Here is a 17,985-nt window from a genome sequence, read left to right as displayed (position 1 = left end):
GTTATTCCACGTTCGGGGGATACCCACGGGTAGAGTGGCTCTCGACGCCGGGTGAGCCATTCGAGTCGGAGTAGGATGACTTCTTCGTCGGGAATCATCCGAGTCGTTGCGTTAAGTCCCGCGCGTGTGCCGTGACAGGCGCGAGTCTACGATAAGCTGCTCTCGATCAGGCACACGACGGGCAAGGTGGCAAACCTCGAACCCTGAAGATAAGAGGTCGGGCCTCGAGTCGTTAGAGGAGAGGCCAGGCCTCAAACCTTCAGGCGGAGAGGTTTGTGTGGACAACCCCGAGTCTTTATGATAAGGAGTCGGGTCCCGAGTCGTAAGAGGAGGGATCTGGCCCCTTATCAACAAGAGGAGGGGTACAAGTGGTCACGTCGAGTCATTACGAGGAGAGGTCAGATTTCGAGTCGTTAGAGGAGAGATCGGGCCTTGAATCGTGCAGAGGAGATGTAAACCTCGAGTCGATGCGAGGAGAGATCAGGCCTCAAGTCGCGAAGAGGAGAGGTTTGTGTTGGAATCTCGAGTCATTGCGAGGAGATGTCGGTTCTCAAGTCGTTAGAGGAGAGTTCAGGCGTCGAGTCGTAAGAATGAGAGGTTTTGCTGAAAGTGGTCTCGTTAATGAGTATTGCCTTGGAGCGCTTTAGCGCGAATAGACCTCCCACTATTGAAGCATAGAGTACTAAACAGTTCGAGGTGGGAACCAGGTCTGCGGCCCCAGGTGGACTTTATGGCGTAGGGGTACTTAGTATCATGAGTCGTCCAATTGCACCCATGGACCCAAAGTAGCATATTGGGGGGACTCGGTCGCTCGCCGTGCCTTGGAATGCAATCCATAAAAAGGATTTACCACCTGGATGATCAACTAAAAAAAAAGATCAAAGCGAATCCATAAAAGTTCCAGATCGCACCAGAAATTATTGTCGATGAGCTGCGCTGGGAGATTCGTCTTCACGGTAAGTAGCATACCCCCGACATTCTGGTAGTAAAGGATTATGGAATCTAAAGGCCCCGGAGCGGATCTGAAGAGGCCTGCATTGGAAAGTAGAACATCATCAGACACAGGAATGCAATCAGGGGTACCATACTTGCCTGAATTCACAGGCTGGAGAACCCCTTCGCCGCAGACGAACTCAAGGCCGGGACGGCTGATGACGCAGGCTGGAATCAGCGCGACTGAATAGAAGGGCTCAGGGTCTCCAAAGTGCCTAGCTCGTTGCGTCCCGATGCAGAAACCCCAGAATAGTTGTAGATGTTCTCTTTGGGCGAGTGGTTGCCGAAGTAATACTGGCTGAAGTCAGCGCTATTGGTATGATTGGAAATCGAAAAAGCGTCACGCGGTGGGAAAGTTCTAAAGACAACTTATACTTGTCTGTCGATGCAAGCTGGAGGAACTCGTCGACGCAATCGAACTCAGGGCCGGGACGACCGATGCCGCTGGCTGGAAACAGCGCGACTGAATCGATGTTGAGTTAACTCGAAGATCAAGTAAGGCTCAACTGCCCCAGTCCGTCGAGCACTATCTTAACGCTTCCTTCATCTGGTGCTTCAGAGCACTCGGGCTCTGTTGCTGCTATCTACTCTAAGCTATCTCGTTTAAATTTTCCTCTTCTGGCCCCCGTTCTGTTTTAGTTTTTGTTTCCGGGTCAGCCTTAAAACTCAGCTTAAAAACCCATAAAAATACATATCGTTGAACTACCTGCAGATTGATTTGTAGATATCATTTCTTAGCGAAATATATGAAAAGACCTGTTTAATTCGGCAAACCCTGCAATTCAGCTTCTATTGATTCAAGAGTGTTTTAGTTTTGATTTTACTGTTGCAGAGATCTATTATATATCTATTATATAAAATTCTCTTGTAACGGTGTTTGTAGTACTACTCCTCCGAAAGGACCGAAACGATTCGAATGAAATTATTTTTAGAATATTCTGTAGCCATGCGAATCGGTTTATATCGAATAAAAACAACAAAAAGTCGCATCAATTGTCCGTAATCATTAAATTTGTAATAAAATGAATCAAATTAAAGTCATGGCCTTCAATTTTTTCGAGATTTTCTTTACTTTGGGCGCCGGGCGGGCGGTTTGTTTTTCGTCTCTATGGTCAAGGCGTCGCAAGCAAACGTCGTAGGAGGTTAGTAACTATGGCATAGCATACTGTTTAGTGAGAAATTTTGGGCGCGCATTTCTCAACCAAGCATAATTTCGATGCATGTGGTGACCACATGAAGCCTAGATGTGTTTTTTCTTCTTGATTCCTAGATCATTTGTACAGCACATTATGTAGTAATGAATGACGCCCATATGTGACCCAGATTAATATTTTGCCGATCAAATCAAAACCATTCAAACTATTTGAAAAAATTAAAACTTCAATTCGTGTTATTTCAAGAAAGAATTGTTGTCTAAATAATATGAATTTAGTACTGATACGTATGAAATAATGGTATGACTCTTTGTGGACATTTGAAAAAAGAAAAGTGGAAAGACTTGGTTTATAATCCAAAACGCTAGAAATATTTTTCAAACATGTACAAATGTGCTTCACAGAAGTTGTATCATGCGCCATTAAATTTATAAAACAACCACAAAATCCGTTGCAAATGAACAGACACATGAATTGAACAAGAGCCTGTCCTTTAAAATGGATTATATAAGATTGATGTTCATTTGAAGGCCGAATGCAATGAAGTGAGAACGTTCAACATTTACAAAAAATGTATACATGATTTCTAAGTTTATAAATGGTTGGGCCCAAATAAACAATCTGACTAAATAAACTTAACTTTTTTTTTAAATCGTTTACCAAAAAACTGTTTACAGGTTCCCTATTTGTTTACACAGAATTCAAAAACGTACTTTACATAAATGTGTGTTTAACATATTTTGATTACGTAGGTGAGACTTTAGATCCGATTTTTTGTTGACATTTTTTTTGTGATTGATATTCCAGAAGCATAATTATTTTGATAGCAGAAGCTGAATTTGTTTTTTTATAAGTTTTTGTTATGATCTAAAAGTGTTGAAAATAAAATTAACTCCTGTCATTTCGCACGGTGAAACAAGTGGCAATGCGCCTTTAAGTCATGAAACATATTCCAATTTTTCTCTAAAATAGTCAGATAGGGTATCCCGAGTGTTAAATCTGAACGGATATTTAAAATTTTTAAATGTCGAGGTAAATTTACATGAAAATTTCCAGAAAAAAAGAATGAACTCATGAAATCATCGTGGCCTTGAAAGATTAGTTTTTTTTTATGTATTAAATTTTTTAAAACCTGCGTTCCAATTTAATCTTATTGAATCTTGAAAATATCACATAATCTTAAACAGAATAGCAAATCACCTTTAACACTGTTTAGGAAAATTTTAAATCAGACAACAATGGTTTATATTGGCAGGTATGTATTAAAGGATGAAAAAGAAGATAAAAATGCTTTAATTCGGTTGAATAACAAAAAATTTAATCATATCTTTTCTCCTTTCAAAACCAAATAAAATTTCTTTGAATATTAACCCAATAAATCAAGACTTCTTGATTTAATTAGCATTTTTTGCTAAAAAAAATGGGCGAACCCTTTTTTTGGACATGATTTTGATGAAAATATGGGTATAAATAACCACTGCTTCCAAATGTGAGGAAAGTGAAGCTGCTTGAAAATGGTTTGAAAAAAATCATCTCTAATGTTTTTATTTCTTCAGTTCTAAAAAATATACCATCAAAAGCTACTCGGGAGCTAAAAGTGCTGCGCTAGGCAGAATATTGAGCAAACACTCCAAAAATTGTCCTGATATTCAAAATTCTTCTTCCATAAAGTTTCATATGCAATAAATTCCAATAAATGAGAAATTTTTGATTTCGATTTAAACCTTAAAGTGAACTCGAGCAAAGCGGAGTCAATCAACTAAATTGTATACAATAAATGAAACATAGATAATCAACATATGTTATTTATGGAACAAGTTATAAAGAGTGGATTTTTTTAGCATGAGATTTACCAAGTTTGATGGTAACGTTGAGTGCTGAAAAAATTGAATTTTCAACGGGAAGCTGATACCTGATATCATTCGGCAATATTCAAAGCATCCGAATCAAAGAAATGTAAATTAAAAGGATTCATGTAAGATGTATGTAAAATTGATTGGAGATATTTTTTGAATAATCAGTTAAAAGACCCGTAGAATTGAGTTAAAATTCCTAGATTTGATTCCGATATAATTGAGCAGGCCAATTCTAGCAAACGGAAAAGATTGATACGTTGAAAAACTAGGACATGTTCAAGAAAGCGAGACGATTAACAACTCAAGATTTGATGCTTTTTTTAAGTCAAACAGCGAAAAAAAAATGAAATAGACGCCAAGTTTAAAATGGTAAGACGAAGTTTACCGGGTCTGCTAGTTATATTATATATATATATAAAACAGGGAGAGAGACAGACCATACAGAAATGTGCGAACACGCAAAACTCTTCACTGGATCATCCGATTTGCATGCGATTTTTTTTGTTGTGTTCGTCTTCACGCGAAGAATAACACAACGGAGAGATAATTTCGAAAATGTTTTTGTGGAATTTGAAAATTAATTTTTAGTTTTTATTCGTATCAAATAAAAGTCATGGCACCCAATTTCCATTTTTTTCGTTCGAATCACCCAGAGTAGGAAGGCGCCAAAAGCAATCAAGGCTTACTAATGTTCATCCATCTCTCTATAGGAAGTTTTGGCGCCCATTTTCGTTGCAAGTGTGCTTTTCACGTGGCACCAGTAAAATGGATACTTGGATGTAATTGTTAACCTTCCGTATGGGGTGAAAAAAAAAAGAACGCAATAAGCCGACATGGAGTATACCTATTTTCGAAAATTGTCATTTTTGCTTCAGCATCAAGGCAACTTTAACATTTTTTAAGCTAATTTACCCAAAGCTAACCGGATTGCCCGGTTTTACCCGGACTTGACCGGGTAATTGACTAAACAAAATTTAAAGGGCCCGGTGAAGTCGTCCAGCCCGGTTGTCCGAATTTTGATAAAAAAAACCTGAATTTTCCGGATTTAGTCATTTCATTTTCCAAATAATAAAAAAATCTCTTATTAAGTTTATTTTTTTTTAATTTTGCGTACTAAAACGAAATTTTTTTTAACAATTTTTGACATAATAATCATGCACGGTTCCTGGATGCTTAAAATACGATTCAAATTTTCTGATGTGTTTCGAAGAAAAAAATAATTATTAAAGTGCTTTTCGTTTTAATTTTTGTTTTGAGTAGTTTCTAAATTTAGCCCAAATTTGCTTGGTATTGCCCGGATTTTGGATTGACAATTTTGAAATCAAATGCCCGGATATTGTTAGGTTTTTAGATAGAATAAATTTGCCTGACCAGGATACGCGCGGGAAAAATTCTGATCTCTTTTATTTACTCCGTTATTTTGTTTTGTTTATTTTCCGGTTAAATGAAAGACTGTCATATTATTCAAGAAAAATAATATTCTACGTATGACTGTGGAAGTTTTGAAATATCCAAAACAACTGAACAGATAACAATGAAATATTCCATTACAGAATCTTCTGTTCATATTTATGGTATAACACAAAGAGAACGTCTAATTTTTAATTAATAAAATAAGACGATCATAAATTGATTTACTTGGTTTTTGTGAACGTCAAGAATGTAATGAGTTAGTTTGAGAATAGAATGATATTAACTTTGTAATTCTATGTGAATTTCATCAGAATACCAAGGAAATGTTAGATACTATACACTTCTTCCTTTCATATTAAGGTGACAAAAAAACTAAACAAAATTAAGGATATAAATAGGGTTGACTTTGTAAAAATAAAATTCATAATTTGATCCAAGACTCTGTATCAGAAATCAAGAACAGATAACAGACAATAACATCTTCAAATACAAGAAGCTTGGAAAATAAAAATTTTAGTCTCGACGAAAATATCATTCAAGATCCAAAACAGAGATAATGAAAACTGAATTAGATTTGCAAAGACTTTTTTGAATTTCATTTCTGATTTTGAATTCAAGATCTCAAAGTAAAAAAAAAATATCATAACCGTTTGATTTGAAATTGCTGTGAATAAAAATTCCATGTACAATAGACTGAGTCGATTTGGGGTCATTTTGGAATTTCTCAAACCCTGGGGTCTTAAAAGCTTCGTCTTGGCCCAAAACTCATCCATGATTTTTTGCAGAATTTTTAAGTAACGTTTACATGAGTAAATTTGAACTTTTAGGTTTGTATGGGAAAATTGAATATTTTGTACTGAAAAATCAACATCATTTTGTTTTCGTCTGTGGAACCGAGCCAGCTGATGATTTTTGTGCCAATTTATAAAATTCCTCAACGAAATTTTTCGCTGAGCAACTTTGTCCAAGACCATAACTTCGTATCTTATTAGGAAAAAAAAGTTATTAGCTGATTAACAGGGGTATGTCTTTTCGCATTGATTAACAATAAATTCAATTGACATCCCTGCAGGGTGCCTAGCGAGGTATTGCGTAACTACTTTCCATGCATCACTTCGCGAGGCTCAAGCAGTGATGTGAATTGAATTTATTGTTAATCAATGTTCTAATTTTCTTTGTTCAGTGCTTAAGCATGCATTTCTCAATAAATATGATAAAGTTAAAGTCGATATAAAAAAGATGATTTTAAAAATTAAGAGGAGATTATCTAATACAGAGAACATATCAAATGCATGATAGATAACGAAAAACAGAATGGTATATGAAAATTTGTTGATATTTATATATTTGCAGCATAAAAAAAGCAAAATTTCATACCATGAAAAGTGTTGTGCCATTTCTACAAATTTGGTACCTATACGATAAAGAAAATTTCAAACATGGTTTTGGCTAAAAGGGAAAGACAGTTGATCAAAACTGCTTAAAATGACGACACATTTCAACAAAAAACTTTTTGGCACTTATCTTGGGGTTAATAGAAATTGAACATATCGGTGTCAAGGATCCTCTGTAAATGAAAAAAAAAAATGTAAAACGGAAGAAAATAGATTTTTAACTTTATACCAGAAGATATTCGCTTTCCAGTTTTGTTGGAAGTCAATCTTCTTCGAAAATTTTTGCCCCTGGAGGTAGGCACTACCATAATATGACAGAAATATTACGAAAATAGTAAAAAAAACTGTGTCGATTCACTCCGTTTGAAGGTAACAATCCAGTTTCATGAGCGTAAATAATTATTTACATATTTTTTTGCGTATTTACATGTTCAGTATTTTTGCGAAATTCAAAGGCTGAAAGAAGTTTGCCGGGTCAGCTAGTAGTCTATATTTCTATAGATTACTGCAATAAGCAAGCGAAAACCAGTTGAAAATGTCACCTTAATCTTTAGTTTTATTCTTCTCAATATCATCATATATGTACATACATTGAATTTACAAAAAATTAAAAAAAAATATGTATGTTTATTTCTTAATTCACAGTTGCATCCCCTTATAAATGACAGGCTCCCCGATCAAAATGGAGCAGGATTCGGACCAAGAGCAGCAACTGCTCCGGCAACAGTACCATCAACCTGCCGGCGGAAACATTCCAAACGGAGTCCACGAGCTCACTGCCAGTTCCGACGTGTCGGTATTGAGGGACGAAAATTGTAGGCTCTTGACCACACTGCTCGAATACAAGAAAATGTTGGAAAACACCAAACTTCGCTACGGCACTATGAAGCGAGAGTTCTACGCCGCCAAGAAGCGCATGAAACGAATGGCCAACAAGCTTCAGCTGACGGGAGGAGGATCTGGGACAGTGAACAGTCGAGATGGGAGCGATAGCGGTGATAGTAACTTGAACCCGGCCAATTCGGGCGCGGGTGGTGCACAGGTCGATGACGAAATTAGGAAAAAGTGGAAAGAACCGAATCTCAAGGCTGCCGTCAAACTGAAGGCAGCCGTGGGAATGCAGGCGTATAGGTATCTGATACGGGACGGAGAGCTCCAACTGCCCAGCTTGAGGACCATTTCCCGCTATGTGGATGCGCTGAAGAAGGTCGGGATGAAACCGAACTATGATTTCAATGTACGGGACGATGACTCGGTGGGGGGTACCATTTTCGAAGAACTCAACGAGGATAGTGCCGATGTGGATCATAACCGGAATCAGCACCATCCGAACAGCGGTTCCGGGAAATCGAACTCGCAGCAAACGTCCCGGGATGTTTCGGACTCAGAGGAACCGGTCAATTTTACTGGTGAGTTTGATAGACATTTACTTTTTTTTTTTTTTTATTTGAAGGAAATGAAGTTTAGAGAACTACGGAACTACGCACTATTGAGAATTTCCGGAATATTTGAAAATCTGAATCTGAAATCTGAATCTGAAATCCAAATCTTATTAGGATCATTAAATCGTTAAGATTTTTAGATTTACACTCACCTAACTATTTTAGATGTAAGTGCAGGTCATAAGCTTTCTAATAAGCCCAACCTATCTGCAATAACTTGTAAGGCAAAAAGGTTATGGTCAAAACAAATTTGCATGCTTTTTAACGGTCGGACTATTTGGTGAAAATCTTCAGAGAATGATCAAACTTTAGCTGAAGGTTCAATGAAGTTAGTCTTCAAAATATTTCAACAAAATATCCATAAAGCAAGCTCAATTTATTAGCTTCCAAATCAGCATACGTTGTTTGTATGATAACGGAGAGATACCGCAAAATTAAACAAATTTGTTTTGATAAGTATAAAAAAAAAAAATTCGAATGCAACTCGAATTTGGAAATTTGTTGCACACCACCCTGAGATGATCGGGGTTGAATGTTAAGTGCAATTTTTGGAAAATGTCCCAACTTTTAGCTAAATGTAAGTCATATAAACTCAACATTATCATTTCGTCAAAAACATACGAAGAAGGCTTTACTCACGATCTCTTGAATGAGATCAAAAAAATTTCAATGTGGCATTAGATGGCTGAGATATGGCCGATCAAAATTTTCATATTTTTGAGAGGGTGATCAGCAAAAATTAAACCTTAATGATATCTTGTTTTGTTAGCTTGGAAAAAATAAAACCGAATAATGCTTTCGTTTTGGTATCAATGCCTTATTTAGGTATTGATTTGGCAATATATTTTGTCATATTGATGTTTTAATGAAACCTAATTTTGCCATCGGGAAAAATGCGATACTTAATTATGCTATTAGTTTGGCATTGATTGCTGATTTTGGTTACTGTTTGCTATCGATTCAGGCATCAAAGTCTGCTCGGGTAGTGTTTGGAATAAACGATTCGGGTCACATTGATCCGAACAGCTTTTGAAGATTAAATATAAATCCGAATTTGAAGAAATTGATGTTTTAATTCCATTGAACGCGAGTCAGAGCTAATTGAGTAAGATTTTGATCGAAATCAAAATGGTTTTCAAATAATTTAGCAGTGGTTCGTTTTATGAACGACTTACCTATATCTAATTTATAAACGTTGTGATCACGGCCATAAACGACGGCAACGCTTGGGATCGGTTCGGTCTTGTCGGACCGGATCGATGCGTCATCGCCTCGTTGTTGCCACGCTGCCGTCGTCTGTCCTCTTTGTGAAACCCTGCAGGCCCTGAGCCAAAGCAACCTACGCCGTCCGTCGTTTCTAGAGGCCGCGCTGCTCAAATGGTCGGCGAAACATTGAGGAAACAAGGAGGGGTGTGCCGTAGAGTAGAAAAAATGAAACCGTCCTCCATCTGTCCGCACAGACCTCACTGGTAAAGCAGAAACCGAACCGGACCGGACCGGATGGCCAATGTAATACCCCGTCGTCGTCGTCGTCATCATCATCACCATCATCGGCAATATGGCAAAGTTGAGGCGTCGTCGGTTGCAAGGTACCATACCATGCTTCGGTGGCCGGCCTGAGGATAGAGGAGAAGAGTAAGACTGGTAACAAGAATCTCCGGCCAGTCTCCAGCGAGCGCAGTGGCAAGGGCCTCGAACCGCGAAGTACAACGCCGTTCGGAGACCGTAGAGAAAGGCGTTCAGTTGAAAAAGGCCAAGGCAGCAGCGGCCAATCCGCCGTCGAGTGGAAGAAGGAGATTGGATGATTGCGTCGAGGTGCGGGTGAAGGAAACCAAAAAAAAACGAAAAAAAAATACTAAAGAAGACTGCCGCCGATGGCTGAGAGGTTTCGGTCCCTCGGCGGTGAGTCTCAAGTCTCTGGGTTGCCTTCACGGAGGACCAAACAACGAAAAACGGACGACCGCTGCTGGGGCCGGAGAAGAGAGCAAAAAAAAAGCAAAAAGGGACACATGATGCGCCTTGCCTTTCAAGAGGAGGGTTTCTTAGAATGTCGAAAAAATCTCCTTTCTTTCCTGTTTATCCTGTGTGCGCCTTCCTTGTGTCTGTGTCTGTGTTTGTGGCTGTATTCGGTACCAGTTTGAGCCGTGTCCCGTTGGAATCCGGTAGATCCCAAGTTTGATGGAGCCAAACCAAACCAAGCCTAGCCCTGGCCACACATCGAGGGCAACGGCGTAGAGGAAGGCTGACGGCAACAGGGACGATGGGGGAGAAAACGATGCCGTCAACATCAATTTCATCCTGATAATGATGACGATGATCCTACTGATGACGATGATGATGATTGTGACGCTTGGTCCCGGCCAAAGGCTCTGCTGGGCTGGCATCGCTGGAACCAGGCGGCACCCCATCATGGAAATAAAGGAACACGAATGAAACCAGGTCGACGGGGGCGGCGGCAAAGGGGGAAACTTTTCCCATCCGGAACAGCAGCAAAACCCGTTTCAGCTTCCCTTTCTGGTCCCGGGTCGCCCTGCCCCGGTTTGGGGCGCACCAGGAATGTTATCGATTTTTGTGTGTTTCCGAGCCGCGGCCAGTTTCGGGGATTGCTAGCCCCGAAACGATGTGGGTCGATTTGGTTGGTTCCATCAAGACCAAAAAAAACCTTCGGTGTTGCGGTTCGAATTTCTCGGGTTAAGCAGGCGGCCATTTTCTGTGGTCCGAAATGAAAAGCTTTTTTTCAAGATTATACAATCCATCTGAAATTTAAATTTTTCAAAATCTTGGTATTGAATTTATAAAAATTAGATGAATATCTGGAAAAACACCTCAATTTTACTTATCGAAACATGTCAGTCAGGACGTTCTGTACAGAAAAGGTAAAATATAGAAAAACATCTCATTTTCGTTCCATACAAACGTCTTGCACAATAATAATGTTTATTATTACGTTAACTTTCCTAGTAATGGTTACTACACTAAAATAGCAGCTAATTTCGCCAAAATTGGCTCACAGTGCTATAAGAGAATAAAGAAGCTTTATGATAAACATTTCAGAATTTTACGCAGAATTTTGGGCAGTATCCGGGTTAATACCGGCCCAAGTAACCAAAAGTCGCATAGATACTTAATTTTGTGCATCAAAAGTTCACATTTGGCTGGATAAAAGGTACTCGAGAGAAATGAAAATAAGTGCTGGTTTTGGGATTCTGAACGAACATAAAAAGTCTAAACAAGTAGTATAGAACATTTTTGTGCGTTGCAAGTACCTTAAAAAATCCAGGATTTAATTTGGCTTAGCGTGCTTCGTTACGAACTTTTAACGAATTTTTTGGTTCTATACTGAACTTCTTACGAACTTTTTGGTTCCATGCAGAACTTGATACGAACTTTTTGGTTCCATGAGGAACTTCTATAGAACTTCAATGCAAACGTTAGCGTTAAGGGTTTTCCAAGAGTGAATTACAAAATATCAGAGCTACGAATATACGAACAACGAATTAAACCCTCAAATAAATCCACTGTTGAAATCAAAATGGATAGACGGCATAAATCTAACATATATTTCACTTTTATTTTATTTTCACAATATTCATATCTAACAAACTGAAAAAATCAGCTGAAGCTGGAAAACCTCCAGCACCTAGAGCAAATTCATTACTAGCTAGTATCGACGGTAGCTTTTCGCAGCTGTTAGCAATATATTCTTCAAAAGGATGAACTTGACTCTAACTTTCTCTATTCCTTTTCTATATTTTAAACAGTTCCTCAAATCTTGATTGTCATGATTGGGAAAAACCTTGATGAGAAATCACATGAAAGCGCTCTCCATTTTTAAACTAAAATTGGAAACAGATAGTTAGAAAAAAAATAAAAAAAAATTAAAAAATAAAATTACTTACGTTTAATTTCGATTACTCCTAGTTTGTTTTGGAAAAAATTGATACATCCTTTGGTGAATAGATACGAATGTTTACATTTTTTAATATCGCCTGCTTTGAAAAAGCGATTATTCTAAGTTTCTCTTATATTGATGTTTAAAATAACAGCAATCTAAGTATTGGCCATGGTACAGAGGTAGCGTGTTCAGTTCTCACCTCGTTGGTTCAGGTTCAAATCTTCAAGCAGGCAAATTTTTCAAGTAAGTATAAAACTCATTCACAGTTACAGCAACATTAAATTAGAATAAATAGGTAAAACAATCCAAAGCAAGGAAAAGTATGATTCTTTTTTTATTAGTTTTTATTTTTCGAGGTCTCGTGTGAAGGCTGAATAGCCTTCTACTCAGCTTCAACTATGGACCTTGAAAGTATCGATAAGAACTTAAATTTAAGGCTGAGTAGAATGCTATTCATTCGTTAAACAAAGCTGAGTAAGCTTCTAAGAGCCTGTTTTATGGAACTTTTGGTTACTTGGGGGGTATTATTATAACTTTTCAATTTTCAATAATTTTTATTGAAATATTTGTTGGTTTCTAAACTTTAAAACCTTTTCCCTCCCTTCTTATGAAAATAAAATCTATAAAAAACTGTAGTTGTTTGAATTGGACCAATCGGCAGTACTGAGTTTCTTTATGGAATTTCCATCCAAATTTCTGTCTTACGCTTGAAATTCGTTTTTAAACATGTTCAACTGATTTAACCAAAATTATATCATCTACTGAAGTAAATATCCTGAATTCAGCATGTCATTTTCCAAATGATCATTCTCAATTTTTTTATTCTTGCTTCGACCATATGCTTTCAGATAGTTTTGAAAAAGCTAATAAAGCTTTTATTCAACATACGGTTTTAGTTGCTTTGAAAGAGTTATGAATGCTCTGTTCAAACTATAATAAAACACAAACTTAGAAGTTTGCTGCAAGCTTTCTAATAATAGCCCTCAGTGCTTGATTATTAAACCGCCATAAACTTAGTGGCAGTTCTCGATAAAGATGTCAAAAACGGGACACGCTAGCACATATTTGAATTGGAACTCCCATTTTTACACATTTTTGATAAGTTATGTGTGTTGGTTTTGAGTTTAAATAAAAAATATTTATATATGTGTATTAAAATTTTTGAAAACTTCAAATTTCCGAAAGTGGTATGAATATCTCTATAATATGAGTATTGAGTGAAAGGGCTCAAATAGAAGGAAAATTATTTGTTGCTTGACGCCTCCATGAATCCAAGATAGCGGCTTCCGCGTTTATTTTAAAAGCTGTAAATTACTGAAAATATCATGAAACCTTTACAAAATGGTTATAAGGTGAAAGTAATAAACGAAAGTCGAATTTCACTGTGGCCAAGATGGCGGCAACCACTCAACTTGAAAATACTGTAAATGACTGAAAATCGCATAAAACCCTTGCAATATTGGTATTGTGTGAAAAGGCTAAACGAGTAGAAGTCGAATTTCACTATCTGTCGCCATCTTAAAATCCAAGATGGCGGCTTTCGATTAACTTTAAAAATGCTATAAATCATTGAATATCGCATGAAATCCCTAAAATATGGGTACAAGTTAATAGGGATAAGCTAGAAAAAGTTGATTTTCGCTTTCTGACGCCATCTTGAAATCCAAGATGGCGGCTTTGGCTGAACATTTAAATGATGTAAATGATTGAAAATAGCATGAGACCCCCAAAATATGGGTATTGGGTGAAAGGGCTAAACGAGTAGAAATCGAATTTCTCTTTTCGCTTTACTCTGAAATGCTGTAAGTGACTGAAAATCGCATAAAACAACCACAATACAGTCCCTGTTCCTTTTTGGCAACATTGAATTTTGGCAACATCCGATTTTGGAATATGTGCCTAAATCAAACGCTTAACAGAAACAACATTATCTTATAGTTTTCGCTAGAATAGGACAATTCAGACATATAAGCATGATAGACATAATATAATGATATAAACAGCAAATATGGCAAACAAAAAATTTAAACAAAACTGGAAAACCAAAATGGAAAACCAAAATTGTTTATCAATTTTAAAACATCTTTTCAAGTATATTCTAATGATGATGCAAACTGAAAATCAAGAATCCTAAACTAGATACCTTATGCGAAATATGAAAACAGTAATACAGTTTAGACTTTTATAATAGGGACTCTGAACCCTTAAATGAGTTCAATCTATTAACATTTACTATTCAAAGTGTATCATCAAGTGAGAAAGTTTTTGAAAACTGTAGCAGAATTCTGAACCTGGGATTAGTTTTCGAGGTTTTGGTATCAGTTCTGAGTAAAGATTGTTCAGCTTGAATAACCTTACCCAATCATCAAATTTGATTCAGAAATTAAAAATTTGAGTGTAGAGTAGAACATCTGGTTTGCTTTTCCCGGATCCTCATGGGGGGGGGGGGGGGGTGGTTTAATACCCAAACCCCCCCTTCCCCCCGTTCCTACGGCCATGCCAGGGTGGCCAACGAACCGGGAAAAAACCGGGAATTTAAAATGGGACCGGGAAAAAACCTGGAATTTCAAATCAAAACCGGGAAAATTATGTTTATGGATTTTTTCTCCATATATAAACCTGTCAAATCCTCAAATTCATTGCATCATGACGAAACATTTTCTCAGAACATTTCATAAGAATCGTCGTAGAAAAAAATTTCGATGATTAACTTTTTCTTAGCGCACGCATATTGTGCGCTAAGTGCTGCAGTGAATGTAGAAAAAGTTTTCAAATTAAATAAACTTTTCACAAGTATGAAGTTTCAATACGTTAAGTCGTGATAGTTAACTTTTATAGCGTTAAATAATTAAAGATTTGGTATCGTTGTGCACTTTCTATACGAATATCTGAAAAATAGACCTTGAAACCTGAATTAAGTGAAAGGAATGTTTAAAAAAATCTAAATGCTGCGACTTTTAAGTTCTGATGTGAATTCATACGTAGAAATCAGTCAGTTTTCGATTGAAACCGCATCTCGAAAACTAAGATTTAAGTTTCACATCTATATTTTAACTGGAACTGGATTTTTTTTCCTTCCTACTGGTTTATTTAAGTGAAAATTGTATACAAGAATCACACAATTTACATCAAAATTCTAAAATAATCATAACCATACTCCATGTTTTCATTTGATTGAAAAAATATCTAAAGCAAAAATTTGAAATAAAAAATCATAATCAAAAATGTCTTTGTTTGTGTAATATATACTAACTGATACACTACAAATTGTCAAAAACTACAAAAACATAAGTTCAAAAATCGAATATCAAATTTCTGACAAACGACATAACCTCGAAGAATTTATCTTTATTTGATTATTATAACCTTTTGAGGATCGGCAATTGTCCCATTCCGGGAAATTGCCGGAGCTAAAATAACAAAATAAGATGCCACCATTTTATTTGATTAACTAGCTGACCCGGTGTGCTTTGCTACACCTTTCAAATCATATGGTATTTTCAAAAATTATTAAAATTTTTATTATTTTATTGGCATTATTCAAAATAAAACTATAACATAATTCATAAGCAACCGCTATAAAACGAATTGCAACACAAAGATAACTTGAAGTAGGTAATATTTTGAATCTTGCATTTGTGTTAAAGATCTGATAATTTTAATCAGTCTTGAGGGTCTCAAATTAATCGTACGCAAACCATCTAAATTATAAAAAAGGGTTGTTTTTGCTTGATATGCTCTGGATTTATGCTAAACTGTTAAAAGAGCCCCCCTGTCTTTCCCTTCATCCCTTGCTGAATGGAGGTCGTGATCTTTAATAATCATACCCATTTTTTTCGTTCCCAAAAATCCTCTTATATCAAATATAGTTCCATTGGTCAATAAGTTTTTAAGCTTTATAAAAAAAAAATTATATGGAGCGCCCTCCTTTCTTCTCCTCTCTACACTGTAAAGCGTAAGCGTCTATAACAATCGTAGAAACATATCTCGTAACCAAGTACCTTTCCATGCCATATTTGTTTCCATTTGTTGGCTTCGTTAGCATGAATTGAGAACTTATGCTAACAAAATTGTATTGAGCTCACCTCCCTTCTCCCATGTACCTACTCACTGAAAGGAGGATAGTGTGTCAGATAATCATAGAATCATACCAAAATCTCTTCCCTTCCTATACATCCAATTTTATCACCCTTCTGCAAGAAAGTTATTGATTCACATAGAAAAAGTATTTTCGTACTCAAATACTTTTTGATGCCAAATTTGGTTTCATTTGCTCGATTAATTCTCGGGTAATGCAAAAAAATTGTATGGAAGCCCCCCTTTCCTCCTTTATGTCTTTCCGCTGAAAAAATGTGGGGCTTCAATTTATAATAGAAACATTTTTCGTATCCAAATACCCTCACATGCCAAATATAGTTCCATCAGTTCTCCAGTTATACTGAAAATTGTAAGGGAGACCTCTCCTCCCCCTTTTCATCCACCTCTTTGAAGGAGTGAGGAATACCAAATATTCACAGAAGCATTTCTCGTACCCAAATATCGATCCATGCCAAATTTGCTGTTGTAGTTCTTGAGACATACAGTAAAAATTGAATGAAATTCCCCTCTCTCTTTCCTTTCTCCCCGCTGGAAGAAGGAAGGGGTCTCAAACAATCATTAGAACATGTCACGTTCCCAAATTCCGCCCATGCCAAGTTCGGTTCCATTTGCTTAATTAGTTTTTGAGTTATGTAAAAATATATAAAAGAGCCCCCCCCCCCCCTTTCAAATCTCCCTAGTGGAATGCGGGAGGGGTCACAAATAATCATAGAAATATTTTTCGTATCCAAATACCCTTCTATGAAAAATTTGATTCCATTTGCTTTATTAGTTTTTTAATTGTGTAAAAAAAATTAAAGAGGCCCCCTCCCCCTTTTTAATGGAAAGATGGGGGAGCCTCAAATAATCATCGAAATTTTTTTCGTATTGAAATACCTCCTCATGCCAAATTTGGTTCCAATATTTTGATTAGTTTTCGAGTTATATGAAAAAATGTAAGGGAGCCCCCCTCCCCCTTCCTATCACCCCACTGAGAGGAGGGAGGGGTAACTTATATTCATAGAAATATTCCTCGTTCTCAAATACCACCACATGCCAAATTTGATACCATTTGCTTGATTGGTTCTCGAGTTATGCGAAAAATTGTCTTTTGTTTGGGAGGCCCCTCCCCCCCTTCATGAGAGAGGGAGGGGTCTCAAACCACAATAGGAACCTTACCCTGCCTCCAATACCCCCACCTGCCAAGTTTCACGCAAATCGGTTCAGTAGTTTCCGAGTCTATAGGGAACAGACAGACAGACAGACAGAAATCCATTTATATATATATAGATTGATAAACGCACAGAAGGCAGAATGTGTAACAAGATATCATGTGTTTGTGTGATTCTTGTATACATTTTTAACTTAAACCAGTAGGATTTCAAATTGAAAAAACGAATAAAAACATGCATTTTTGAGATAGGATTGAAAATTTAGACTTAGATTTTAGGTATATTTACCAGAATTTAGGTAAATAGATTCAGGCATCAAGAACTCAGCGTATTCAAAAGTTTTTTAAAGGTATCAAATAAAAAACATCATTCAATATTCAATATGAGAAACGACATAAAGTTTCAGATTGCTTAACATGAATAAGATTCATCAGGAATCTGTTTTAAGAACTTTGGAAGAAATATATTCTAAATATCAGTGCCAAGCATAAAGAACCCAAACTTGAAGTAATGTTGATTTATGGATCGGTTATTCAATACGAAATTCTTCGCGCACTATTATTTTTCAAATTTCAGAATTCAGAAGCAA

General features: G+C 36.7%; 1 protein-coding gene across 1 annotated transcript in view; it reads left to right on the top strand.

The window, feature by feature from the left end:
• Nucleotides 1-17,985, top strand: part of LOC129754569 (uncharacterized) — a 43,387-nt gene that overhangs the window by 12,214 nt on the left and 13,188 nt on the right. The window contains exon 2 of the mRNA XM_055750709.1: nt 7,456-8,219. Within this exon, the coding sequence (XP_055606684.1) occupies nt 7,472-8,219 (748 nt within the window). The 5' untranslated portion in view covers nt 7,456-7,471. The remainder of the gene's footprint in view (nt 1-7,455; nt 8,220-17,985) is intronic.

This window comes from Uranotaenia lowii, chromosome 3, assembly GCF_029784155.1.
Source record: "Uranotaenia lowii strain MFRU-FL chromosome 3, ASM2978415v1, whole genome shotgun sequence".
NCBI lineage: Eukaryota > Metazoa > Arthropoda > Insecta > Diptera > Culicidae > Uranotaenia > Uranotaenia lowii.
This window is presented reverse-complemented; position numbering and strand designations above follow the sequence as displayed.